At 51.2% G+C, this 19,377-nt stretch overlaps 2 protein-coding genes and 1 pseudogene across 2 annotated transcripts in view; 1 reads left to right on the top strand and 2 right to left on the bottom strand.

The window, feature by feature from the left end:
* The first annotated feature begins 1,516 nt into the window (after positions 1 to 1,516).
* On the top strand, positions 1,517 to 12,140 carry Aplp1 (amyloid beta precursor like protein 1). The gene is made up of 17 exons (XM_029479704.1): positions 1,517 to 1,852; positions 2,714 to 2,857; positions 4,014 to 4,146; positions 4,318 to 4,430; positions 4,623 to 4,756; positions 4,874 to 5,064; positions 5,420 to 5,550; positions 6,055 to 6,129; positions 6,881 to 7,039; positions 7,120 to 7,248; positions 8,910 to 9,009; positions 10,228 to 10,335; positions 10,908 to 10,931; positions 11,074 to 11,144; positions 11,309 to 11,371; positions 11,504 to 11,647; positions 11,732 to 12,140. The coding sequence occupies exons 1-17, from the start codon at positions 1,706 to 1,708 to the stop codon at positions 11,828 to 11,830; spliced, it is 1,965 nt and encodes a 654-aa protein (XP_029335564.1). The 5' UTR covers positions 1,517 to 1,705; the 3' UTR covers positions 11,831 to 12,140.
* Positions 12,141 to 12,838: 698 nt separating this feature from the next.
* On the bottom strand, positions 12,839 to 15,012 carry LOC110297457 (annotated as a pseudogene).
* A 3,430-nt stretch (positions 15,013 to 18,442) lies between these two features.
* The window catches only part of Nfkbid (NFKB inhibitor delta), a 6,775-nt gene continuing 5,840 nt past the window's right edge, over positions 18,443 to 19,377 (bottom strand). The window contains exon 12 of the mRNA XM_029479729.1: positions 18,443 to 19,052. Within this exon, the coding sequence (XP_029335589.1) occupies positions 18,999 to 19,052 (54 nt within the window). The 3' untranslated portion in view covers positions 18,443 to 18,998. The remainder of the gene's footprint in view (positions 19,053 to 19,377) is intronic.

The following is a 19,377-nucleotide window of genomic DNA, read 5'->3' as shown; positions in this document are numbered from 1 at the left end:
CCCATGTCAGAAGGGCGGGAGATAGGGAGACGCCCGGCTAATCCAGACGTCCTGGTATGTCTTCCCTACCTTTTATGGCTAGCCAGTTCCTGGAATGACTTTATAGCCTTTGTTTTTTGCCCTAGGCCCAAAAGCCCTCCTAACTAACTGACACACACCACATGAGTCATGCATGGACCTTGAATTTTAATTTTCTTTCACTTGGAGGAGTCTCCTGGTGTTTTCCATGAATGAAGAGGCCCACAAAGGTTGTACTGTATCTAGTCCTCCCTCGCCCCTCGTGCGTAGGGTGGCAGTAGCGATGATGTCCTAAGTCCTTCCTCAGCTCCTTGCTACTGGCTTGCTGCTGTAGGCTGGCTCTCTCTCTCTCTCTGTATTTTAAGATCTGTTATTTTTATTTTACTTGTGTGGGTGTTTTGCCTGCATGTGTTACTGTACACTATATACATGCCTGGTCCCTGAGACCAGAACAGAGGGATGGGTCCCCTAAAGCTGGAGCTATAGACAGTGTGGGTGCTGGGAATTGAACCCGGGTCTTCTGAGAGAGCATCCAGTGCTTTTCATCACTGAGCCTTCTCTCAGCGGTTAGCCTGGAACTCTTGATCTTGCTGCCTCAGGCCCTTTAGGATTACAGGTGCACATCACCGTTCCACTTTAGACTCTTTTAATAGTATACCACTACCTCGTCCCGCCCACATCCACAGAGATGCACACACACAAAGCAGAAAGACAGACAAATGTGGGCCGGTCCACACCATACAGACACACACACACATCTACGCTGCTTCAGTTGGGGGGGGGTGGATTAGACTATTGTACACTCACTTAAGATAAAACAGTGAACCCTTTAGGCAGAAGACTTGAGGTGGTCCTAAGAAAGGGTGAGAATTGGGGACTCCACACAGTGGTCCTCAGGTGCTGGTCTAGTCATCTGTAAAGAAAGGGTCTAGGGCTTTAGTCATGGATTTTTGGAGGGAGTATTTGAAGATCCAGACACCTGGCAATCAGGGCAGGAAGGCTTCCTAGGTTTGAGGAAGCAAGGGTGGAAGACTTGGCCTCTGGTCCTGAGACAGAAGAGGCCTGGAAGGGAGCAGATTTACCTAGCTGTAGCTGTGTTTTGTCTTTTGAGACTGGGTTGCATGTAGGTAGGCTAGCTTCAAACTCCTATCCTCCCGCCCCCTCCTCTCAGGTGCCGGGATTACAGGCATTCCTAGAACACTCCCTAAATTCTTGACTGGGAAAATTCGGAGGTCTATATTCCTGGGACCTCAAGAGAGGAATTTATGGAAGACCCCCACCCCCATGGATTCTGGCATCTTTGGAGGAGGACAAAGCTGATGCTGGGTGTCTGCGTTTGCCAGAAGAGAAGGCCAAGGATGAAAGTCCAGAATACGGCTACGCCCAGGACTGAACCTAGTGACTGGCCTTCACGCGGACAGTGACACCTGGAATCTTGAGGGGCTGGGACTTGGCGGCGCAGGCTCCCTCCCGGGGTTCCGGAGCCTCTCAGTGCGCAGAGCCGCCACGCTATTGTCCTGGCTGGGAAGGCGGGGCCGGCGTGGGGCGGGGCTGGCGGCGCCGGCGCAGCCCGGGGGCGGCGGGAGGAGGAGGCGGCGGCGGCGGTGGCGCTGGGAGCTCCTGTCACCGCTGGGGCCGGGTAGGGCCGGGCGGGAGCGCAGGGGACGTGAGGGCCCGAGGCCCAGACATGGGGCCCACCAGCCCCGCCGCTCGCGATCAGGGTCGCCGCTGGCGACCGCCGCCGCTGCCGCTGTTGCTGCCACTGTCACTGCTGCTTCTGCGCGCGCAGCTCGCCGTCGGGAACCTGGCCGGTGGGAGCCCCAGCGCGGCCGAGGTGAGGCCCGGCCGGGTCCTGGGGATGGGGAAGGGGCGGGACCGGGCCTCGACCTGGACACAGGACGGCCACCGCAGTCCTTTTGGCCAGGTGGCCTGTCCCACGCGATCCGAACTGTAGATTTTCCTAGGTTCCTCCATCGTCTGACGTCCCTGCCCCCTCCCACCCGCATCGTCGGACCTGGCTCTTTCCAAGAGCCTCTAGTCCAAGAAATCCAGAGCACCCCTAGACGACAAAGCCCCAAGACCTGCCCACCTAAGCGTAGGACGCACCAGGCAGCAGGCGCTTGGCTCTAAGAACCCAGGTCCCTTGTATCCTCTGGACCCACATGAACCCTCTGCCCTCAAACATCCAGGAGTCCGGGCCTCCACCCACTACTCAATCCGGATATAGCTCCTCTAGTCCTTAAAGGTCTGATGTGCAGGCCTGCTGGGAAGCTGGGCCCTGTCGTCTTTGCACCCCCTCAGTGGGAACCTGAACTGGGGATGGAGGGAGGAGGGGCCAGAACGCCTGGGTTCGCCCCCTCCCCCGCCCCCCAACACGATTCAAGTTTAACCCCTTAAGGCTTCAGACCCAAGCCTCTGGGGCGGGGGCGGAGCCTGTCTTCTCAGCAACAAGGCCGCGAGAAACGGGGCGGGGAGGGGGACCCGGGTCACCATAGCAACGGGAGAGCTGGGGCGCTCCAGCCCCACGGGATTTGTTTCCCAGGGAACGGTCTCTCCACTCAGGAGGTGCTTAGAAGGAACTGGTGCTAGAGATAGGGGCAGGAGCCCTATCTGAGTTTTAGGGAGCAAAGAACCAGACAACACAGATGACAACGTTGCCCTGGCTCCTCACTGCCCCATCTGCCTTCATTCCCAGGCTCCGGGGTCGGCTCAAGTGGCTGGACTATGTGGGCGTCTAACCCTTCACCGGGACCTGCGCACCGGCCGCTGGGAACCAGACCCACAGCGATCACGACGCTGTCTTCTGGACCCGCAGCGCGTGCTGGAGTACTGCAGACAGGTGGGCGGGACCCCACGGGGAGAGGCGTGGTCAATGAGAAAGTGGGTCCAAGCTGGGGCGGGGTCGCCCTTGAGGAAGCTGGACTTGGCAGAGCCTAGGGAGATGAGAGAATCTGTAAAGCCAGGGAAAGCTTGGGGGGGGGGGTCTGTGGTCAGTGAAGAGGCCCCTCCTAAGGGGCCAGCGCAAACCTATTTTGAGAAATTAGGGGCCGCGGGGCGGCGGTGGAGACTGAAAAAAAAAAACCAAAAAAAAAAAAACCAAAAAAACCAACCAACCAACCAACCCCCCCCCCCCATGGACTAATCAAGATCGCCTGAAGAGTGGCAGGGTTTAGGAATCTATGGATCCATTTAGAAAAAGTGGGAGTGTAAGTGGGCGTGGCCGAAAGAGAGGCAGGGCTTAGATCAAAAGACCTTTTAAACCAACAAGATTCAGTAAGCGAATCTCATTAGAGCCCAATGAGAGTGGCTGCCTGCCTAAGAGATGTGCAATGAAAAGGCGGGGCTAATACAAAGAAGAGTTACTTAGTAGCTAAACAGAGAAAGGCAGGAAGTGAAAGAGGCAAGATATATTGAGCAAGAAACCTGATTGCCGAGCAGGGTCGCCTTCAAACATGGGCTCAGAGAAGTTGAGTTTGGCATGAAAAAGCCTGGGGACCTTTATCAAGCCCTCCTGAGGATGGTGAACTTAAGGGAGACCACTAGGGGATATGACCAGTGGACCCGAAGTTTAGCATCTGAGGCTTACAAATTAACCTGTTAGTTCTATAGACAAGAGACGAAGGCCCAGGGGATGTCCTTAGGAACCAAGACACGTAAAAACGAACTGCTCAAGCTGAGATTGGTGACACGGGCCCATAATCCCAGTTATTGGAAAGGCTGAGGTAGAAGGATCACAAATTAAAGGCCCTCCTAAGCTACAACATGAGTTCAAGACCAGTTTAGGAAATGTAAGGAGACCTGGTCTCAAAATAAAAAGTGAAAAGAGGGCTGGACATGTAGGAGTTTGGTGGTAGAACATTGCTTTGGCATGTACAAGGCTCTGGGGGGGGTTTTCAATCCCCAGTACTGCTGCAAAATGAGAGATGCAGAGGGTGGGGGTCAGCCAGTAGGTTGATTTCCCCCCCACCTCCTCCCACACACATTGTGTCCTACAGATGTACCCCGAGCTGCACATAGCACGTGTGGAGCAGGCTGCACAGGCCATCCCGATGGAGCGTTGGTGTGGGGGTACCCGGAGTGGCAGATGTGCCCACCCCCACCATGAGGTTGTGCCCTTCCATTGCCTGCGTGAGTCACCCGCTGGGGGAGGGGTGGGAACTGAGGTGAAGTGGGAGTCTCCCAGAGATGACTCTGGTCTACATTTGAAGTCTGGGTGATGGGCTGAGAAAGCTATGAATGCCTGGCCTCTGAGGAGGGCAGGCCTGGGCTATTATGATTCTGGTGTCTCCCATTCCCCAGCTGGTGAATTCGTGAGTGAAGCCCTGTTAGTGCCCGAAGGCTGTCGGTTCTTGCACCAGGAGCGTATGGACCAGTGTGAGAGTTCAACCAGGAGGCATCAGGAGGCTCAGGAGGTTAGGTCCTTGTCCTGCCTGTTTCCTAACCCTAGGACCTGGGAATCTAGGCCCTTCCTTCCAGACCCCAAGCGTTCAAACTTGGATGTAGGCAGTCCATTCCTCAGCCACTTCCAGAGCCCAGCTTCCAGGCTTTTCTGCCCACACTCTCCAACCAGGTCCTCCTGACCTCCGGGCCTCCTCTTCCTGCAGGCCTGCAGCTCTCAGGGCCTCATCCTGCATGGCTCTGGCATGCTTTTGCCCTGTGGCTCTGATCGGTTCCGAGGTGTGGAGTATGTATGCTGTCCACCTCCCGCAACTCCCAACCCATCTGGGATGGCAGCTGGGTGAGTGACAGAAACTCTTTCTGTACCCACCCCCCACCCCCAAGGCTCTCGAGGCCGGGCATGGAAGCCTGGGAGCCTCTCTGGAGATCTTACTGGCTGAGTCTTCTGCTCCTTCAGTGACCCCTCTACCCGGTCCTGGCCCCTGGGGGGCAGAGCAGAGGGAGGTGAGGATGAAGAGGAGGTGGAATCTTTCCCTCAGCCAGTAGACGATTACTTCGTAGAGCCCCCTCAGGCTGAAGAAGAAGAGGAAGAGGAGGAAGAAAGGGCCCCACCTCCCAGCTCCCACACCCCTGTCATGGTTAGCAGAGGTGAGGCAGCTTCCTCTGCCCCCTCCCTCTTCAGCATTTGTGGTTTGGGTATTTGGGGGAGTATTGGGGTGCCTTTAGGAGTGACCTAGTGGGAAGGGGCACAGCTGGGGGAAATGGAAGAGATAGCTGTGGCTTTGGATATGGTAGATTAGTCTGTGAAGAATGAAGGGGGAGAGGGCTCAAAAAGGGATGCCCGGAAGAGGGGTCATTTGACAGACGTTGCTTTGAAGATGACATGATGGAGTCCAACAACAACCGAGACTAAACTGGATGCATGCTGGTATCTAGTGCATCCCGGGCAATGCACTTCTCAGGGAGGGAAAGTGACCTGCCTGCCTGACCCCTTGTCTTGCAGTCACTCCCACCCCAAGACCTACTGATGGTGTGGATGTTTACTTTGGCATGCCTGGGGAAATCGGCGAACATGAGGGTTTCCTGAGGGCCAAGATGGACCTGGAGGAGCGTAGGATGCGCCAGATTAATGAGGTGATGAGACTGGGAAACCAGCAGGATTCCATAAACACAGGGAAATTCTTTATTGACACTCCCCCTAAGGATAGCCAAGCATCCTCCGACCTGAGCCCACACTCAGGCAGTGGATTACTGATCTGCCTTGCAGATCCCTGAAATGCCACCAGATTCCATAGGCACTCTGGTCTATGGCACAATCCACTTTAAATTCCATTGGAGCTGGTTGGATGTAATATCAGATGCCTTAATCTGCATGCCTGAGAGGCTAAGGCAAGAGGATTGGAAGGTTAAGGCCAGGCTCAAATATATAATGACTTTGAGACCAGCCTGGCTACATGAGAACCTGTCTCTAAAGAAATAAAACAATAAATAAACCCTCTGGTTGTTCCCTCTTGGGAACCCGAAGTTCAGCGGTATTAGGTGATCTTTGTCCTCTTAGACCTTGGAGATGAGTAGGGGGACTCCCTGTGTGGAGCAGGATAGATCATTGGATCCTGAAGTGTCCCCATCCACCCCTAGGTGATGCGTGAATGGGCCATGGCTGACAGCCAATCTAAGAACCTGCCAAAGGCAGACAGGCAGGCCCTGAATGAGGTAGGACTCCTTCCTCCTCCCTCCTCCCTCCTCTCTCCTGACTCTCTCATGCCCCGCCCACTACTGGGGGCCACTCCGCCCATTTCAGTTCCTTTCAACTCACCTGTTTCCTCCCAGTCCCACCCTTACATTTGGCACTGCCTCTACTCAGAATGGAGCCCAGGGCTTGGTGCATGCTGCTGAGCCAGCACTGCCCCCTGGAGGCTGGCTTTGGAATCCTCTCTCAAACAGGGAGTCATGGCCAGTCCTTTCTCTAAAGTTTTTCCATCAAAGCTAGACAACCCCCCCCCCGCCCCCGTCCCCTCGCTGTAGTTGGTTGTGTCCCTCTGGTCCTTCTCTAACAAACCCAGCTTCTTAACTCTTGGCCCCACTTACCTGTGGTTGGTTGCCTTTGGGAGACCCTACCTATGTAGAATTCTCTTGATCAGCCTCCAGTCCTGAGCCCCACTCCATTACCGTTTTGGAGGCTCAGCCTGTCTTTTGGGTTGGAGCAGCCCAAGCCTGCCTTCTCTTTAACTGACCATTTCTGCTTTTAGATTGCTCCCACCTAAGTACAGCCTACACCCTCAGGCTAGGCCCCCGCCCCCAACTCTGCCTGACCCAGCAGCCCATCCCTTCCATTGAACCTCCCATCCCAGATTGTCGCTGTCCGGAGGGAGACCCACTGAAGCCCACCCTCTTTGTTCTAGATTCACATCTACTCAGGTTTTCACCCACCTGCTCTCTTTCCTACTTCTGCACCTCTCCCTAGCACTTCCAGTCCATTCTGCAGACCCTGGAAGAACAAGTGTCTGGTGAACGGCAACGCCTGGTGGAGACCCACGCCACCAGAGTCATCGCTCTGATCAATGACCAGCGCCGAGCAGCCCTGGAAGGTTTCCTGGCAGCCTTACAGGGCGATCCGCCTCAGGTATGGGAAGGTAGGGGTGGGGCAAACACCAGTTGAGAAGGATGAGGATCAGCCTGGAACAGCCTTGGTCCCTTCCACAGGCTGAGCGAGTTCTGATGGCCCTGAGGCGCTACCTGCGCGCCGAGCAGAAAGAGCAGAGGCACACTCTGAGGCACTACCAGCACGTGGCCGCAGTGGATCCTGAGAAAGCCCAGCAGATGCGCTTTCAGGTACCACATGCTTCCGGTCCCCGGATGCTAACCCAGCCTCCTTTCTTCCTCCCACCCACTCCCCCTCTAAGAAATGTTCCATGGATGAGTGTTTTGCTTGTTTATCTGTTTACCACATGCATGCCTGGTCTGTGAAGAGGCCAGAAGAGGGTGTTGAGTCTCCTAGAACTGGAGTTACAGACTTGTAAGCCATGTGGATGCTGGGAATTGAACCTGGGTCCTCTGGAAGAGCAGCAAGTGCTCTTAATGGCTAAGCCATCTCTCCAGGCCCCAGATTCTTTTCTTGGCCCTCATTTTCAGTTTAGAACCCTTCACTATGCCTGGAACGTCCCCTTTGTGTCCCTAGACCCTTTCCAGTCCCTCCATTCTTATCCCTCAAATCCCAACTTCTTCTTTTTTTAAGATTTATTTATTTATTTAACGTGTATGAGTGCACTGTCACTCTCTTCAGACACACCAGAAGAGGGCATCAGATCCCATTACAGATGGTTGTGAGCCACCATGTGGGGTTATTGGGAATAGAACCCAGCACTTCTGGGAGAGCAGTGTTCTTAACTGCTGAGCCATCTCTCCAACCCCAAATCCCAGCTTCTTGATGCTGGACAACTGCCCCTAAAGCATGCACAAGCACCCACGCACGCGCACTCACTCACACGTATGCGTGAGTACACACCTATCATACTGTTCTTTTGACTCCCTTCTTGCCCTCAGGATTCCCACTTCCTGTCCCTTGGAATCCTATTTCCTGTCTCTTGGATCCCTGTTTCCTAGCCCTTGGATTTTACTTCCTTTCCCAGAAACCTTTCCCTTGATCCTGGAATTTGTCCCACAGCATTCCTCCCTAGCCCTGTTTTCCCTGGAACCTCTGCTGTATGCACTAAGCTTCTATCTACTTCTGGTTTCTTGGACATTCTCATTTGGTTCATAGATGCTCTCCTCTCTGCTCCTGAATAGCAAGCCTTGCCCAGGAGCCATTGATTCCTTTGTGAATCCTCTGGGCCGAGTCCTGCCGCCTCCCCCACAGCCCCACAAGTGTTCCTCCAGCCCTGCTTTCTCCCTCTGACCCATGAGTCTACTTTCTCCATTGGTACCATCTCTCTCTCTCTCTCTCTCTCTCTCTCTCTCTCTCTCTCTCTCTCTCTCTCTCTCTCTCCCTTTGTTTTTGCTTTTGGATAGAGGGTCTCACTACTCACTATATAGTAATCCTGTTTGCCCCTGGAGCTTGCTATGTAGACCAGACTATCCTTGAACTTACAGAGATCTACCTCTGCATCCCAAACGCTGCTATTAAAGGCATGCACCATCACACCCAGCTCTCTCTCTCCATATATATATATATATATATATATATATATATATATATATGTATATATTCTTTTTTTCTTTTTCTTTGTAGCCTACTGTCATCTTGCCTCCAGTACTATTTTCCTCTGTCCAAGCCTTGAACCCCTCGTCTTGTACACATCTCCTCTTCCTTTTCTCTGCATCCCATTTCTCCTGCCTTAGTTTCCTTCCCCTGTGGCTGGGTGTCTGACCCTTATGCCCTACTTCCTGTTCTTGCTCCATGTTCCATTTTCACGGCGCCCGTTGAGTTCCCCTTTCATCCCATTCTTCTCCAGCCCGTGCTGCCTGCTTCATCCCTCGTGCTCACTCCCCTACAGGTCCAGACCCACCTTCAGGTGATTGAAGAGCGAATGAATCAGAGCCTGGGGCTGCTCGACCAGAACCCTCACCTGGCTCAGGAGCTGCGGCCACAGATCCGTAAGTGCCTGTTACTTTTGTCCTGAACTTCAGATCTCCAAGGGCAGACTTTGACTCCCAACCCTCAACGTCCCATCCTTCACTTAAATCACCCTAGAACTTGGTAGTTCAAATTAAGAGTCAATTCCTTTTCAATTAATTTGAATCATTTTCCTCTGTCTGGTCTGGACTGGTTTCCTTTGGTGGTATGGCTAGTAGTCAATTAATTGTACAGATTAATTACAACAGTGGTTTGTTTTTGTTTTTTGTTTGTTTCTTTGTTTTGAGATAGGGTCTTACTTTGCAGCACTGACTAGTCTGAAACTCACTATGTTAGATCAGGCTAGCCTTGAACTTTGAGCAATCCTTCCTGCTTCTGCCTTCCAAGTGCTGGGGTTATAGGCTTGTGCCCCAACACCTGGCAAGATTTTTTAAAAATTAATTAATTAATTAATTAATTTAATGGCACCAGGGATGGAGTCAGGACTGCACACAGATAGGCAAGTGCCTTACCATCCCCACATCCCTAGCCTTTGGCTTCTTAAGACAAGATTTTGCTCTGTAACTGAGGCTGGCCTGGAACCACGTAGCTCAGGCCAGCTCTCAAATTCACAGTCCTCCAGTCTCTGTTTCCCCAGTGTCAGGATACAGCCATACATTGGCCCTACTCTCCTCAAAAAAATGTGTAGTGCCAAGTGTGGTGGTACATACCATTAATCCCACACTTGGAAGGCAGAGGCAGGCAGGTCTCTGAGTTTGAGGCTAGCCTGGTCTAGAGCCAGTTCCAAGACAGCCAGGGATACACAGAGAAACCCTGTCTCAAAAGAAAAGAAAAGAAAAAAAAACAAAAAAACAAAACTGGGTAGTACTGGGTAGCCCAGAACCTTTTATATGCTAGCTGTGTGCACCACTGAACTACACCCCTGGGCTATTGAGCCCAGGTTTTACTGGTTAGAAGGAGTCACCAAATCTGGATTCAACAGAGGGAGCCTACACAAGAGCGAGAAGACCGGAAAGTGTTAGCCTGCGTAGCCCCGCCCCCTACTGTGACTTCCTTCCAATCAGCCCATGCCTAGCTCCTAGTGAAGGTCCAGCCTCCAATCCTTCCTGCTGGATCACCTTGCGGTCTCTGCTGTCTGTCTAATCTCCCATCCATCCCGCTGTGAGGGTCCCTGCCCTTGCGCCGATGTGGTCTTCGCACACTCGCCGCCTTAGCTATCTTTCTGTGTGTCCACTCAGAGGAGCTTCTCCTTGCTGAACACTTGGGTCCCAGTGAACTGGACGCCTCTGTGCCCGGGAGCAGCAGTGAGGACAAAGGTAGCCTCCAGCCTCCCGAATCCAAGGATGGTGAGTGAATACCGAATCCCTCCCGCCTTTGAGAGTCAAGCCTCTTTCCCTTTCCTTTACAACGTCAGATCCCTTGGCCAGAAGGAAGAAGCTGTTGGGAGCCCAGGGCTTTGTGCATGCTAAGCTAGAGAAAAGGCCTTCCATTCAGCGCTGGCCCTAGTATTCTTTTTCCTCCCCGCCAACCCCATTTATTTATTTTTAGACAGTCTAAGTACCCCTGTCAGGCCTTGAACTCAACATCCTGAGTAGCTCAGATTACAGGGTCTCACTCTGTAGTTCAGGCTAGCCTAGAATTCACTATTTAGCCTCAGGTGGCCTCAGACTCGTGATCTTCTCGTCGTAGCTTTCCAAGTGCTGAGATAAGAGAAGTGTGAACTATCATACCCAGTATACAACCTTCTTTCTAATTCTCTAAGGTCTGGGGGAGTCTGTGCCACCACAACAGGTGGGAAGGAATAAGGAGGGATACCTGGGGGTATTGGGCTTCTGTGAGGTTCTTGGTTCTGGAGGGGTTCTCTCCCCTTTCTTGCTCTTCACTGTTTCGCCTTTCATCTTGTCTCCTCTGCTGGCAGATCCCCCAGTGACCCTTCCAAAAGGTAAGTGTCACACAGCATAGACCCCGGCCATCAAATCCCTCTGAACCCTAAACCACAAAGGGAAAGGGTTGCGTATAGCAGGAAGCCCAGGGCTCCTGGAGAGGAATCCAGTGCCCTTTCTGATGTGACTTGGGTGGGCTAGGGTCCACAGATCAAGAGTCATCCTCCTCTGGGAGAGGGAAGCTAACTCCACTGGAGCAGTATGAGCAAAAGGTAAGTGAGTGGGGGTCTGGACCCTGGGAGGAGGGGAGGTTCTGGAGGCTTGGATCCCTCAGCTTCAGGAAAGAGCTTGCTGGGGACATGGACTTAGTGTTGGGCTGCGAGGTACTCGTCTAAGCCCCGGGGTCCCTGACATCTGCCATCTCCTGCTTCCCCAGGTGAATGCATCCGCCCCGAGGGGGTTTCCGTTCCACTCGTCAGATATCCAGCGGGATGAACTGGTAAGAAGAGGCAGTGAGGCCTCTGGGGGCGAGGTCAGAGGTCGGCATCCAGGCTGTGGCCTCCAAAGCCGCAGTGTCCTGGATCCTGGTGAGCCTCAAAGATACTCTTGGTCCGGTCTCCTTTCTCCCCAGGCTCCTTCCGGGACTGGAGTGTCCCGAGAGGCCTTGTCAGGTCTGCTGATCATGGGAGCTGGAGGAGGCTCCCTCATTGTCCTATCCTTGCTGCTTCTGCGCAAGAAGAAACCCTATGGGACTATCAGCCATGGAGTGGTGGAGGTGAGGGGCAGACATCGCGGTGAGGGGCGGAGTTAAAACTAGCCCTGCCCCCATGCATTGAGCCCTCCCCTGGCCCTGTTGCAGGTGGACCCCATGCTGACCCTGGAGGAGCAGCAGCTCCGGGAACTTCAGAGGCATGGCTATGAGAACCCCACCTACCGCTTCCTGGAAGAACGACCTTGACCCCTACCCTAGCTGCCTTCAGCTGAGCCCTACTGCCCTTCTTCCGGCCCCCCAAACCCAACTCCCAGCTTCCGGTGGGGGAGGGAGATCTTGACAAATTCATTCTTGTTTCCCCTTCCTAGTTCCAAATTCCACACCCTTAGAAACCCCCAACTCCTGTCCCACAAGGGACCTCTTCACCTTAATTTATTTTACGTTAATTTATTGCTCCTTAAGGTGACCTGGGTCCCAGTGTATGTCACTCCCTGGAATTCACCATCCCACGTTTCTTCACTAACATCCCAATAAAGTCCTCTTTCCCACCCGGCCATCCCGTGTTTCTGTTGGAGAAACTGTGTGTGAGCAAGCTGGACTTCTCAGCCCAGGATTCCTGCAAGTCTTAAAACTGAGTGAAGAGTGGGTGTGGTGGCACAAAACTTTAATCCCAGCATGCAGGAGGCGGAGGCAGGCAGATGGAGTTTGAGACCAGTCTGGACTTCGGTCTACAAAAGAGTTCAGAACAGCCTAGAATCAAAACAAAACAACAACGCCGGGCAGTGGTGGCGCACGTCTTTAATCCCAGCACTTGGGAGGCAGAGGCAGGAGGATTTTTGAGTTCGAAGCCATCCTGGTTCTTCAGAGTGAGTTCCAGGACAGTCAGGGCTACACAGAAAAACTCTTTGTCTTGAAAAACAAAACAAAACAACAAAAACAACAATCAAAATAAAACAAAAACCCACCACCAAAAAACCTGGAACGAACCTGAGTGAGAGTGTTTTAAGTCTGGGTGGGGCCTGGTGGGAAGGATTACTGAATAGGGGGCGGGGCCCAGAGGCTGAGCATTTTTTTGCCGGTCTGGGAGCTTTCCGTGGTGCTGAATGGGTCGCTCCTACGATCGACTACCATCCTCTAGCCCTTCCCCCTTCTCTCTGCTCTCTTTTTATCCCTAAACTTTAAAAATAAATACATTTTTTTAAAAAAAGTACTGGAACAGGGCGGGTAATGCGTGCCACGCTGTGGGAGTGGAAGTCAGGAATTGCTTTCCCCCGTGTGGTCCTGGGGATACAATTCGGGTTGGTTGGAGGCAATACCCTTGACCCAATAAGTTATCTCAAACGTCCTTCTCCAGCCTTCTTTTTACAGTCAACACCACACCACTGCAACCTTCCAGCCTTGGGAATGAAGGACTGGGCATACATGTATGCTTGTTTTCTTTTTAAAAATGTGTTTTGTGTGTTTGTTTTGTTTTATTCTTGAGACATGATTTTAAAATATAGCCCTGACTGTCATAGAACTCACTTGGTAAACCAGGCTGACCTCAAACACACAGACCTTCCTTCTTTTGCCTCCTAAGTGGACTTTGCAAGGTCTAGCTATCTATGCTAGTCGTATACTCTGCCACTGAGCCACATTCCCAGTCCCCGGTGATACCATATCAGTGTCCCACAGAAAGACACCTAATACCAGCAGCACCTTGTGAACTCTCACATTCCATATGTGACATGTCAGGGTCATGCTGTTACCTATTCCAAGGTAAGACAGGCTTCTCCACATGCTGTTACTTATCCTAAGATAGCTGTTAGCAGGGCTATCCGGTTTTTGTTCAGGGAATTTTAAAACATTGGGGAGAGACTCGGAAATACAGCTCAGCCCCTCGGTGCTCACCAAGCATGCACAAAGCCCTGAGCTCAGTCTTCATTGCTGTATAAAGTGGACATGGTGGCACCTGCCTGCAATCCCAGCACTCAAGAGGTGGAAGATTACAAGTTCGAGGTCAGTGGTGGACAGAGCTCAGTGGGTAAAGGTGCTTGCCAGTCAGCCTGGCGTTTTCTCCCCCAGAGCTATGTAGCAGAAGGGGAGAATCAGGTGGCTTTTAACACCCCCACTCCTCAACACACGTGGACACAGATAAGTGCCTACATAATACATACATGCATACATACATACATGCATGCATGCATTCATACATACATACATACATACATACATACACAAATGCAATAGCAAGAAGACATTCAAGATGGCCCACACTCTTTTTTTTTTTTTTTTGGTTTTCGAGACAGGGTTTCTCTGTATAGCCCTGGCTGTCCTGGAACTCACTTTGTAGACCAGGCTGACCTCGAACTCAGAAATCCGCCTGCCTCTGCCTCCCGAGTGCTGGGATTAAAGGCATGCGCCACCACGCCCAGCTTGATGGCCCACACTCTTGGTCCCAGCACTTTGAAGGCAGAGGCAGGAGTTCTATGTAAGTTGGAGGCCTACATAGCTCAAGGTCAGGCAGGGCTATGTAGTGAGACTCGATCTCCATCAAAACAAGAAAGAATTTCAAAGTCAACCTCAGCTGTATAGCAACTTCCAGGCCAATTTAGAGTACATGACACCCAAGATTAGTACAGAAGTATTTTAAAAGATTTATTTATTTGAATATTGCTTGTATGCATCTTTGGCCTTCGTGTTTGTGTGCAGACCACATTTGTGTCTGCTGCCAGCCAGCAGACGCTACAAGAGCACTGGATCTCCTGGAACTGGAGTTATATAAAAGCTATGGTCCACCGTGTGAGTGCTGGGTCATGAACCCAGGTCCTCTGCAAGAGCAGCCGGTGGACTTAACTGCTGAGCCGTCTCTTTAAACCCAAAGAAAGTTTTCTTTTCTTCTTCTTTTTTTTTTGAAAAAAAAAACCCAAATCTTTATTGTATATAAATATATAAAATCCCCCGAAACGCTATCTTTCATTTCCCCATCTTCCGCCTCCTCCTCTTCAACACCTCTGATATAGAGGATATTATTACACCTTATTAGAACTTCACCCGATGTCCACACAATGCCCCATCTTATGTATTCTGCTGTATTTGCTAGCTGCATGCTCATGTAGCCATCAATGGAGACCAGGTAGCCCTTGGACTCCATGCCCACTTAAGTTTCAGCACCACTGGCTTCTCTGTCAGTCCATCGAGAAAAGGCTTGGGATTGGGGGATAAATTTATTGTGAACATCTGAAAGCACTGCACCCCACTAGTCATTGACCCCGCCGCTGCCTGCTCCTCGTGACTGGAGCAGCTGCCGCTACACAGAACCCAAGAACGTTTTCTTTACGTTCAATGTCATTCTCTACTATGTAATGAGTTTGATAACAGCCTGGATGTCATGAGACCCTATATTAACACACACACAAAACAAACCATGTTTTGGAAACAACATTCATGGTACTCTCTCTGTGCCAGAAAATTGCTCCATTTGAGGAAGGAAAGGAAGAAAGGAAGAGAGGGAGGAAGGGAGGGAGGGAGGGAGGGAGGGAGGAAGGAAGAAAGGAAGGAAGGAAGGAAGGAAGGAAGGAAGGAAGGAAGGAAGGAAGGAAGGAAAGAAGGAACGTGCATAGCCAAGGCTTTTTCTTTTCCTTGGCTTGCTGGAGTTCACTTCCTAACATAACTTCCCAGCAGATGGCAGCCATGCACCAAACTCTAACACCGGTGAGTCATGATCTTCTGACAGATGGCCTAGAGAGAGGTGGGGGCGGAGGGGAGGCGTACCTATTTCTGACTCTCCCAAAGGCCTTATAAGCTAGCAGAAGCTTATAAGCCTCTGCTATATCCACATCAGCACAGGTCACACCACACACACACACAGAGTGTGAAGTGAATGAGTGTTGGACACCCTCCCAGTCTACTAGAGCACCAGGTTTGTACTGTTGTCTGACAGTGGTTGTATATTTATCGCACTCAGAGCAGGTAGATGCACATTCTCCTAATGCCAGAATGGAGAAAACTCATGATCATCCAGGATTTAATAAACTTTACATTTTAAGTCCAGGGTGGGGGTGGGGGGGTGCACACTTTTGATCTCAGCACTTAGGAGGCAGAGGTAGGTGGATCTTTGCATTCAAGGCCAGCCTGGTCTACAGAGATAGTTCTAGGACAGCCAAGGCTACATAGTAAGACCCCGTCTCTAATTAACTAATTAATTAATTATTAGCTTTACATTCTAATGGCAATGCTTGATTTTTTTTTTTTTACTCTCTGTGTATGCATAAGAAAGTCAGCTTTCTCCTTCCTCGCTGTTTGTGGAACTCAAAGTCATCAGACTTGGCGACAAGCCACTTTACTGGCTGAGCCATCTCACCAGCCCTGTCTTTATCACCTGTCTGTCTGTCTATCTGTCTGTTTATCTATTTCTGAGACAGGGTCTTACTATGTACTCCAGGTTGGCCTCGAAACTCACAGAGATCTGCTTGTCTTTGTTTCCTGAGTGCTAGAATCAAAGACATGTGCTACCACACTGGACCTGTCTATTAGTTTTAAAATACTGTAATTAGGAGGTGGAGATGGCTCAGAAGTTAAGAGCAATTTTTTCTCTTCTACAAGACTTCCGGTTTGGTTCTCAACACCCATGTTAGGCAACTCACAGCCACCTGTAACTCCAGCTCCTGGGGTTCAGATGCCCTCTTCTGGCCTCCATGGGCACCCATACTCTCTCACTCACATTTTTAAAATTTAAATTCTAAAGCAATACCATCATTAAAATATCTTGCCATTGCTCTCCTGACGCTTCATGCCCCTAAAACAGCCTTCTTTTTACATTGAAAATGATTTTGTGTGTGTGTGGGGGGGTGGGGGACATAGTTCCCTAAACTATATCACACTGGCTGTACAGGGAATTCCTAATTGCAGGTAAGTTGTACATGAAGTCCAGCACATTCATATGAATTCATGAGCCATCTGCCACAGTGTCACCACACCTAGGAGCACACACACTGGTGTGAGGCAGCTGCCATGAAGAGACAACACTTGTCCCTGCTATCTCTGTCCCTCCTGACCCCCTCCCAGTTTCCTTTCCTATCCTCCTGAACTTCTGATCCTCCTGCCACAGCCTCCCAAAAGTTGGGAGAATAGGATTGTACTTCCACACCCAACCTGGCCATGTGACTTTAGCCGATAGAATGTATCAGCAAGCCTTACAGGGCTTTAGCCGATAGAATGTATCAGCCTTACAGGGCTTAGCAGGGCTATTTCCTCTCAAGACACCGTCCCTTGGGGCCCTTACTCACTGAGCCGGAGAGTTTGATGTCAACTCGACACAGCTAGAGTAACTGAGAGGAGGGAGCCTCAACTAAGGAAAGTTTGGGCTGCAGGGAAACCTGAAGAGCATTTCCTTAACTAGTGATTGGTGGGGAAGGGCCCAGCCGATTGTGGATGGGGCCATCCTTGGGTGGTCCTGGGTTCTACAAGGAAGCAGGCTGAGCAAGCCAGCAAGCAGCACCCCTGCCCCAAACACCATGGCCTCTGCATCAGCTCCGGCCTCCAGGTTCCTGCCCTATTTGAGTTCGTGTCCTGACTTCCTCAGATGATAGACAGTGCTTTGGAAGCCTTTCCTCACTAATTGGCTTTTGAGCATGGTGTGTCATCACAGCAGCAGAGACCTACCTGCCTTTCTGGATCACCTCCTGTCTGCCATTAGTTGAGGGCTGTTGTTAGCTTAGAGCAGGGAGTGGGCTTAATATCCCCAGAAAGGTTTCTTTTCCTCTTTCCCTCCCCTTCTAATTAAAACAACAACGACAAAAAAAAAATTAGGTAAGTTTTTTGTCGGTAGCTCAGGCTTGATTCAAACTTGAGTACTGAAATTATAGAACTATGCCATTACCCCCCCTTCCTTCCCTTCTTCCTTTCCTCCTTCATTCCCTCCTTCCCTCCTTCCTTCCTTTTGTTCTTTAATTGCTTTTCTCAAGACAGGGTTTCTTCTTGTAACCCTGTCTGTCCTGGACTCACTTTGAAGACCAAACTGTCCTTAAACTCAGAGATCTGTCTACCTTTACCTCCCCAGTGCTGGGACTAAATGTGTGTGCCACCACACCCAGACGTCACCCAATTTTTTGTTTGGCTTTTGGCCAGGGCTAGTGATGGAACACAGGGGTTTTGTTTGTTCCTTTGTTTTTAGACAAAGGTCTCAGTATGTTTTTTGTTTGTTTGTTTGTTTGTGGCTGTCCTAGAACTTGCTAAGTAGACCAGGTTGGCCTTAAACACAGAGATCTGCCTGCTTTTGCCTCCTGAATTCTGGGATTAAAGGCATGTGTCACCATGTCTGCCAACACAGGGCAGAATATTTTTCCACTGGGCCTAGTCCCCAGCCCCTCCCTGCAAATGCTCTACCACTGAGCCACGCCCCTAGCCCCTCACTGGGGGATTCTAAGCAAGGACACTACTGCTGAGCCACATTCCTGGCCTGATAAACTCCCTGGCTTTGAAATCTTCTCACATCTTTTAACGTGATTTTTGAGTCAGGGTCTCACTATGTAAGTAACACTGGCTGCCCTGGAACTCACTATGTAGACCACACTGGACTCAAATTCAGAGACATGCTTGCCTCTGCCTCTAAAGAGCTGGGATCAAAGGTGAGCACCACCAACAATCTGCTGGCCTTCTCATGTTTTCTGAGGGGATTGGGCACCGGCTGTCTGAAATTACAGTATCAGGAAGGGATGGCCGTCTACTAAACAGAAAAGTGCCTTTCCCAGGCATTAGATCTGACAGGCACCTTGACCTTTGACTCCTAGCCTTTCTATCATCCTTCTGAGGCCCCTCAGAGCCGCTCTCCTGAACCAATGCTCCCCCACCCCCCATTTTGAATGACACCACACAGTCTGAGGCCAAATTGAGTTTAATTGGTAGCTACAGGGATACACAGACCAAGGGGAACAATTCACGGGGAATGCTAGCGTCAGAGACATTGAGTTCTAAATGATAATGTAGCCAGGACTCAGGGCACATTAATCTCAGAGGGCCTTTCCAACATCTCAGGGGTGTGGGTCCTGAGGAGGAATCCTGACGGGAAGGTACTCAGATGCCTCAAATCCCATGGAAGCTCCACTGGGGATTCAGGATAAGACAGTCTGGGGGGTGATCATGACTGATCCAGGTAGGAAAAGTTAAAGATCTCTAGAGTGTTTCACAGAAACAATCAAGTGGGCTCGATTTCACAGAAATCATCTAGACAGCCCCTTGTAGGGGGAGGACGTGTCACAGACCCCAAATATTGGAGACTGCTCACCTTCCCCCGTGCCACTTTGGAGTTTTAATGTAAGACCCTAATGGCAGGATATTACACATATATTATCATGAATCTGCGACATGAGCATACGCTGACTGTCCCACGGGACGGTGGGGACTGGAAAATCAGTCCAGGTTCTGGGTTTCGGTCCTAAGAGGACAAGCCTGGGGGTGCCGTGCGGCTCCTCTTCAACAGCTGCCGGAGCTGGGGACAAATGAGGTGGAATGAGATAAGGGGGAGGCTGGGGGAGAGGAGGAGGCTGGAGTTACATGTGGAGGTTGAAGGGTGCCCCGGGTGGAGTTATTGACAAGGGAGAAACTAAGTGGGGTCAGTTGGGCTGGAAGGTCACAGTTTAAAAGTCAAGAAAGGGGCTGGTGAGATGGCTCAGTGGGTAAGAGCACCCGACTGCTCTTCGGAAGGTCCAGAGTTCAATTCCCAGCAACCACATGGTGGCTCACAACCATCTGTAACAAGATCTGGAGCCCTCTTCTGGAGTGTCTGAAGACAGCTACAGTGTACTTACATATAA

This window comes from Mus caroli, chromosome 7, assembly GCF_900094665.2.
Source record: "Mus caroli chromosome 7, CAROLI_EIJ_v1.1, whole genome shotgun sequence".
Taxonomy (NCBI): domain Eukaryota; kingdom Metazoa; phylum Chordata; class Mammalia; order Rodentia; family Muridae; genus Mus; species Mus caroli.
This window is presented reverse-complemented; position numbering and strand designations above follow the sequence as displayed.

Bases quoted from the DNA above. Each gene is read 5' to 3' on its own strand.
- Aplp1 (XM_029479704.1), top strand. From the start codon at position 1,706: ATGGGGCCCACCAGCCCCGCCGCTCGCGATCAGGGTCGCCGCTGGCGA. The intron at 1,853-2,713 runs GTGAGGCCCGGC...CTTCATTCCCAG, and splicing joins GGAGCCCCAGCGCGGCCGAG to GCTCCGGGGTCGGCTCAAGT. The intron at 5,065-5,419 runs GTGAGGCAGCTT...CTTGTCTTGCAG, and splicing joins CCCTGTCATGGTTAGCAGAG to TCACTCCCACCCCAAGACCT.